The sequence below is a fragment of the Pagrus major genome, chromosome 1, assembly GCF_040436345.1.
Source record: "Pagrus major chromosome 1, Pma_NU_1.0".
NCBI classification, from domain to species: Eukaryota; Metazoa; Chordata; class Actinopteri; order Spariformes; family Sparidae; genus Pagrus; species Pagrus major.
In genome coordinates, this window is record NC_133215.1 from 34735376 (window position 1) to 34742642 (window position 7267).

General features: G+C 41.1%; 1 protein-coding gene across 1 annotated transcript; it reads right to left on the bottom strand.

The window, feature by feature from the left end:
* Positions 1-1690: 1690 nt before the first annotated feature.
* Positions 1691-5685, bottom strand: LOC141003817 (CD48 antigen-like). Its single transcript, XM_073475285.1, has 3 exons — positions 5529-5685; positions 4001-4300; positions 1691-2181 (listed from the first exon to the last, which is right to left on the bottom strand). The coding sequence occupies exons 2-3, from the start codon at positions 4173-4175 to the stop codon at positions 1751-1753; spliced, it is 606 nt and encodes a 201-aa protein (XP_073331386.1). The 5' UTR covers positions 4176-4300; positions 5529-5685; the 3' UTR covers positions 1691-1750.
* Positions 5686-7267: the final 1582 nt, after the last annotated feature.

The following is a 7267-nucleotide window of genomic DNA, read 5'->3' on the forward strand; positions in this document are numbered from 1 at the left end:
CTAAACTTCACCTGACTTTGACATCAGCATGGGGGGAGGAGAGGATGACTGAATTGACTTTGTGGGAGGATGACTAAGCAAACAATGCTAATAATAGCATTGCTTAGGAGCAGGATCATCATTTCCATTAAATATTCAGTCAACAGTCAGGGTGTGTATTTGTGTTACCAACCTGGCGTCTGTATTCACATATCGTGTACTGATCTTCTGGTTCTCTGTTCACTGAATCTACACAGAGAGAAGAGTTAGAGATACACATCTTAACTTATATTTAATTCAAACTTTATTCATAAAGCGCTTTTCATAACCATGGTGACACAGTACTTTACATTTAAAAAAAACTCTAAAAACATCTAAATAAAAACTTCCCTGAAAGCAACATGATGCAACTTTCTGACCTTAAAATAACAGTTTCACTATCATGTCATGGTGTCTCTGTCACTTGTTTCTGCTCTCTCTATATATATATAATGACAATTTGGACATAATGCTGCTTTAAAGAACTATAATTATCGCCTCATGGCTGTACGCCTGTGTGTGTGTGTGTGTGTGTGTGTGTGTGTGTGTGTGTGTGTGTGTGTGTGTGTGTGTGTGTGCGTGTGTGTGTGTGTGTGTATGTGTGTGTGTGTGTGTGTGTGTGTATGCGCGTGTGTGTGTGTGTGTGTGTGTGTGTGTAAGTATACTTGGCAGAACCGTGAAAGTGTTTAACGTGGATGTGATCTGCTTTCAAATACAAACACAAGACGAGCCCAAGATCTGGAGCCAGAGCTACAACTCCTGCAGTCATCACACTTACAAAGAGCCACAGTGCACAGAGAACATTGTAATTTGGGAAGCACCACTGTGACAGATGATTTACAGGACACTGTAAAGTCTGTAAAACAAGAAGCTCCGTGTTCCCCCCAGCCTTTAGTTTAAATAAACCTCATCACAGGCTGCATTTATATCCCTCACCCGTCAATAACACTGAACAGATCCTAACTCTAATCAGTAAGACGTGTTCACACTGATATTTTTACTGTGTGAGAAACGCAGCCATCTCATTTCAATAACTGGAACAAGGTGACTCTTTAAGTAAAGTCTACGACACTACTGTGTCGAGCATTTCATCGAAGGAAAACTTATGTTTCATGTTTAATAAATGTTGTAGTTGTAATGACTACAGAATATAATGCATTGTGTTATTCTAACAGGGTGGCCACACTGGATGCCCGAGCAGCGTGTGTGCTTGGTGTCGGTGTCCATGGTAACAGGTTAGAGCAGCCACACTGGTGGTGTGAGTCGCACCTCCTGAGCCCATGTCAAGCTGCAGTGCCACTTCATCTAGAGAGTCAGAGTCTCGAATATTTCTACCGCAACATGAACGCAGTTCTCAGCAAAAATAGACTGAAAACGACCTGTAGACAGTCGTATGGACATCATACCAGGGTTCCACCACAGTCTGAATGTCTGTATCTGTACAATGTGTAACAGACATGGAGAGAATACACACAACAGGTGAAGGTCAGGTTTTTTCCTGTGCACTCTCTCTTTCTTTATCTCCCTCCCTCTCTTTCCCCCTCCTGCTTTCTCGCTCTTTAAGCGGAGGTAAAGGAAAATCACGTCATCATATTTATTGATAATTATCAACCACAAACTCCATATAAGTGTAAGCTTTAGCATGAAGCATAAAGCTTTAGTCCCAGAAATATTCAAATGTGTAGACACATGCACACATTACACTGAGACAAACTCTCATCCAGCAGTGACATTAAGAAAACAAATACCTGCCTTGTGTGTGTCGGGGTTTTTTGTCGAAACACTTCCACTTGATGGTAAAAGCAACAAGAAGGACAAGGACAGCAAACACGATGGGGATTAAGGTTCCAATGATGATATCTGAATTAGTCTTACGATGTCTTTCACCATCCTCTGTGATGTTCTGTCCCCTGCAGGATATGCTAGCATTACCAGGAAGAGTCTTATTCTCAGCAGGGTTGGAGGCCACACATCTGTAAGAGGAGCTGAAGTCCTGCTCGTGGACAGTGAGAGGCAGAGAGAGAGCAGAGCTGCTCAGGTTCACTATCACCTCGTCTTTGTACCACAGCAGGGTCGTCTCTTCAGCTCTCTCCACAGAACACAGCAGGGTGCAGCTCTCAGCACTCACATTCACTTTGTTCACTGCAGGAGTCGGGACAGACTCTGGAGGAGAAAGAGAGGAAAGAGATTCAAATGAGACAATATGTCTGACTGCAGAGCCTCGTACTCTGGTCCACTCTCTGTTCACAAATGTTACTGACTGTCTTTTTGTGTTTCTCCCAGTTAAAGTCAACAGGGAAACATTTTCAGGGTGATTCTAAATGCTGTATCGTAGACAACTGGACTTTCAGCTCTCATCCAAGAGGCTTCTTCAGTTCTAACTGGAGGGGAGTTGCAGGCTTGGAACCCTGTGTGGGAGTGTCCTTACAGGAAGCGTCCATCTTTTGTAATAAATTAGTGCCGAGGTGATAAGTGTGTGTGGGAATGACTCTTTTTCATTGGAATTCAATCAGACTGATTAACCAGATACTTCTGATTTCATTCATTTGTTCAGGTGGCACTCAGCTGTGCACCTCTGTAAATATTATCAGCTGATATTGACCTATCAGATGTATCAGTACATGCGTATATGTTGTCAGTATCAGTCGAGATGAAAACTTGTTGGTTTTTACAACACACTGCAGATAATGATGCTTTGGTGATTCATAATTGTTACATTTCCATTGTGGTTTACTGTTTCAGTGCACAGCTGTCATCTTAGATAATAAAGTATCCTGCCTCTGGTATATATCTTTGTCACAAGTGTTTGATAACTACATTTGACCTGTCACCTAAAAAAGTGTGTACATTTCAACCAATACACAGTATCCATATCAGAACTTTTCACTCCCTAAGATTGGTCGAGCTCCGAACCCGGAGAGTTTCTTCATGAGTTTGATGGTTTCTTTATAAGTTGACTTGATGAGCTTGTAGGGACCCACACAGGAATTTGTTCACTGTGGGATTTAAACTTGACTTTGTTTATGAGATGCTCTTTGCTCTCTGAAGAAAGAAGCCATGGTCCCCAAACCAGACTTTAAGTGCTGCCCCATTCCTATTTGTACCATTTCAGCCTCTTGCAGACTCTCTCACTCAAACACTCAGCAGGTGGCGTCAACTAAGTCTGTGAGGGCTCAGAGCTGAATTGGACATGAGTCCTTCCTTTTTCAGCCATTTTGTTTGTAGTTTCCTTTGTCCATGCCATGTGGCCTCAGTGGCTGTTTTGAATCCCAGCCACCACTTTTCTTTTCACACACCTGTTTACAAGACATCTTTAGATACTAGATTCATTGTGTGTTTACTGGTTGTTTAAGATGAAAAGCTTTTGAATAAACATGGTGTCTATTTAGTTTTGTACAAGAGCTCCAAACTGATAGTTCAGCATCATTTATGAGACTGAACCACTGAACTGACTATCTCTTCCCTTCTTTAAGGCTGGTGTTCCCAAGGTGATCTGATGTAAATTAGATCCTATTATTTGAGGTTATTAATAATTACGTCTGATTATTCATTTTCCTTTTAAATAGTGGATGCTGTTCGACCCCTTTGTGAGCTCTACACTGTACTTCAGCCTGTGGTTCGATCTCACGGTGCTCTGGGATCAATATTTCCACAGCCTGAGTGTCTTTGCTTGATGTCTTCACTCGTCGTACATTAACTCAGCTGCAGTCTGTGCAAAAATGTATTTTCACTGAATTTCCCCCCCTGCCAAAAATGTTAAACAATCTGGGCAGAGAGCAGACGTCTGTGACTGTGAGCTCATGCAAATACACCTGAAGATACAGGCCACTATCAGTAAAATGATGTTTGATGATTTATAATATTGACCTATTCCAGGGAGCAACATATGGACTGCTGAGGTCACAGACGGGGCTAGGATGCTATCAGAACAATGTTACCACCAACAGACTGGTCAGTATACGGCAAAGGAAATGGGACTTACCATACACTGTGACTTTATATCCAGCACGACGTCCTCCAGCTTTAGGGTCAATAGTATAAATCCCTGAGTCGTTCCTCTGCAGTCCTGTGATTGTAAAGAGTCCAGTGATTTTGTTCCACAGAACTCTGTCCTTGTATTTTCCCTCAAATATAGTGATTTTCTCCTCGTTCACCATAGCAATTGCATTTCTTTCAAATAAGAGAAATCCTTGTCCCTACACAGGGTCAGGTAGTGTGATGGATCCTCCCTCAGTGCCGATCAGGTTCTTCTTCACTTCCTCACAATCAGATGAGATTATTACTGTAAAATAAAGAGATAACCAGTTAACAGAGATTTACAATGGGCAGCTGATCCACTGACAGTGAATATTAGTGTCACTATTGCAGCCTTATGAAATGCTGTATACTCGTGTGTATCAAATCCCTTGAAGTGTTTTTGCTGATTGTCACCTTTTTAATAATTAAGATGTACATTAGATCTGTGGCACGTCACTCAGGAGTGAGTCACTTTCTTCAGTCATTCTACAGAGTTCAGCAGGGATCCAAACATTTTCTCTCCCTCTGATACTGTTTGTTACAAACTAAACCTCTACAAAAAATGAGATATTTAGAAGCAGCAAATGAGTTCAATCTTTCTTGAGGGGTAAAATGTGAGGTTCTGTTACACTTTTACTGCTTCATGCAGCTCAACAGGGGCTGCAAGATGTTTGCATCATGTTTGTCTCTGTCACACCAACAGACACACTGGGCAGTGAAGCACAAAACATGCCTGGAGAAATGCAACTGGAAAATGCAGCTTTAATGCCTCCTTTGCAGATCAAGTTTAAAGCAGCTATGACAAATATTTCTATATTAACAATGGATCAAAAGACTACTACTTTGTGAAAGAAGTCTCTTGTTGGGATGAACCCATGCAGAATGACCACCTGACACAAAAATATGCAGCATTGTAGCGTCTGGAACCTTCTCTGACCGTAAACTTTATGTTTTGAAGAATCAGAATTCCTTTATTGTTATTAAACAGGGAAATATGTGCGTCACAGCAGCCAAAGGACAGTTCAATATAACAATAAACAATTATAATAGTAAAAAAGAAACAATATAATAAAAAGGTGAGAAATAGAATCGTATAAACATAATATGTACAAATATAAACAGTGTAATTATAAACAGTGTGGGCAGTGTGTTGTTATTTAATAAATAATAAATACAAGTATGAAAATTGCCCAGTTAGTGCAAACCAAAGTGACACATGATCATGTAATAGTGCACAACTAATGCAATTAGTAGGCGAAAGTCAATCACATCACGAATTGCTTCCAAATAAAGCATTTCCATCATAATAATATTGTGAATATTAGTTTAATAAAAAGTGATTTTGTGCCTGAGTTGTTGTTTTTCTGTCCTTGTCTTTTGAAGGTGAGGTTCGCCCAGGGCGTCATGCGAGCTAGAACCGCCACTGAATGTTCCGACAGAAGCGACAGAAGTCTTCAAAGCTGAAGTGAAGCATAATGAGCGAGGCTGCTTACCCATGAAGAAGAAGAAGATCGTCTTCACCTCCATCACACAGTTAAACATGAGGCTCTTCCAGTGGCACTCTTATGTTGCGTTCAAAGGCACCATAACGCGAAGACAAGTTATTGATGTTGTTTTTGTATTTATTAATACATTTATTCAAACCGTACCGAGCCGAGACAAGCCGAGCCGGAGAGAACCCACCAGCTCCCACAGACAGACTGTGTTCAGCTCTCAGTCCGTCACAAGCTCCTGTCTCTCTCGCTGCCTCTTCATTCTCTCAGCTTCATCAAGTTCACTCTGCTCATGTTGTTGCTGCTTCATAGTACAAACTTTTATAATTAAACCACGGGGGACTTTTATTGTGAAGAATGTACGGGAAGTGAAACGTGTTGTTATGGAGTATTGTAACAATACACAGGGAGGGACAGTAGTTACAGATGCTGCTTGAATAAATGTAAATATGTCATGAAATGGAGATTATGACGTCATCTGTACAGTAACTGTGTTGATATAAGTCTGAGCACAGTACTGAGGTAAATGCAGAAACCAACTGTCTCAGCTTCTGTGCTCATCTTGTATCATTGGTTTATGTTTTCAAAAATCCAAAGCAGGTTTATCTTTAGTCTGAACATTCACTTCATTCACCTCCCAGCATGCTTTGCATTAACATTTCAACACGGCACAGAGTATTTTCTGGTTATGTGACAATGTTGCTAATGTTGTGGGCCTCCTTGCTGTGAGGAGACAGTGTGACCACTGAGGCTCAGAGATGGTAAAGTTGTGAATAAAAGTCCGCGGCCACATGAGAAACAGGGATGTTGCAGTTCACAGTCAGAGCCGTAACCCCAAGGAAACTTTTCAGTTGAGGAGTTGGTGTAAAGACAAAGTACAAACAACAAACAAAGGCTTCCTGCATTTTCTGAACATGACAGCTCGACATCCTGCAGTCATTGACAAGACTTACAGAGAAGAGAGCTGAAAGATGCACAGCATACGTTCATCTGTATTAGATTTATAAAAACCGACACCTGATAGCTTTGTTGCTCCCTTCTGCTCTACTCTCTCTACTCTCTCTACTCTCTCTACTCTCTCTAGCTGTTAACTTGCCATGATGTCAACGACGGGGAGATAAGCCTGATTATACACAGATTATATACACTGTGTTTTCAGCATCTAACAACTTATTGATCAATAGAATATTTAACTTAAAACATCAAATGTAACATTTATAATGTACTGTAGTCTTCATAACAGGAGGTGTGGGCTGGGTCTGGATTGACTTGGCGTTCGGACGGATGAAGCCAAATGGTCTTGGGCCTGAATCCATCTCTGACTTATTTGCTTGTTTTTGCTTTTTGTTTTATTGTATTTTAAATGAAAATGAACATTTTCTGAATGTCTTGTTTTGAATGTATTTCTGTGCTCCTTTAAAGCACTGTGATGCCTTGTGTCTGAATGGTGCTATATAAATTGGCTCTAACGTGTCCTGCCTTTGAGATGATCTCTGACACTGTGTCTCTCTGCAGTTAAACACTTGACAGCAGTACAAAAAGCACAGTTCAGTGATAAATGAATAAATCTGTGAGTTTGTTGTTCTGTTCTGTGCATGCAGCACTATTGTCTGTCTGTCCGTCCAGGGAGAGGGATCCCTCCTCTGTGGCTCTTCCTGAGGTTTCTTCTATTTTCTCCCCTGCTGCTGCTGCTACCCCTGGGTCTGAGGACAGAGGATGCTGATCACTGTACAGGTTGT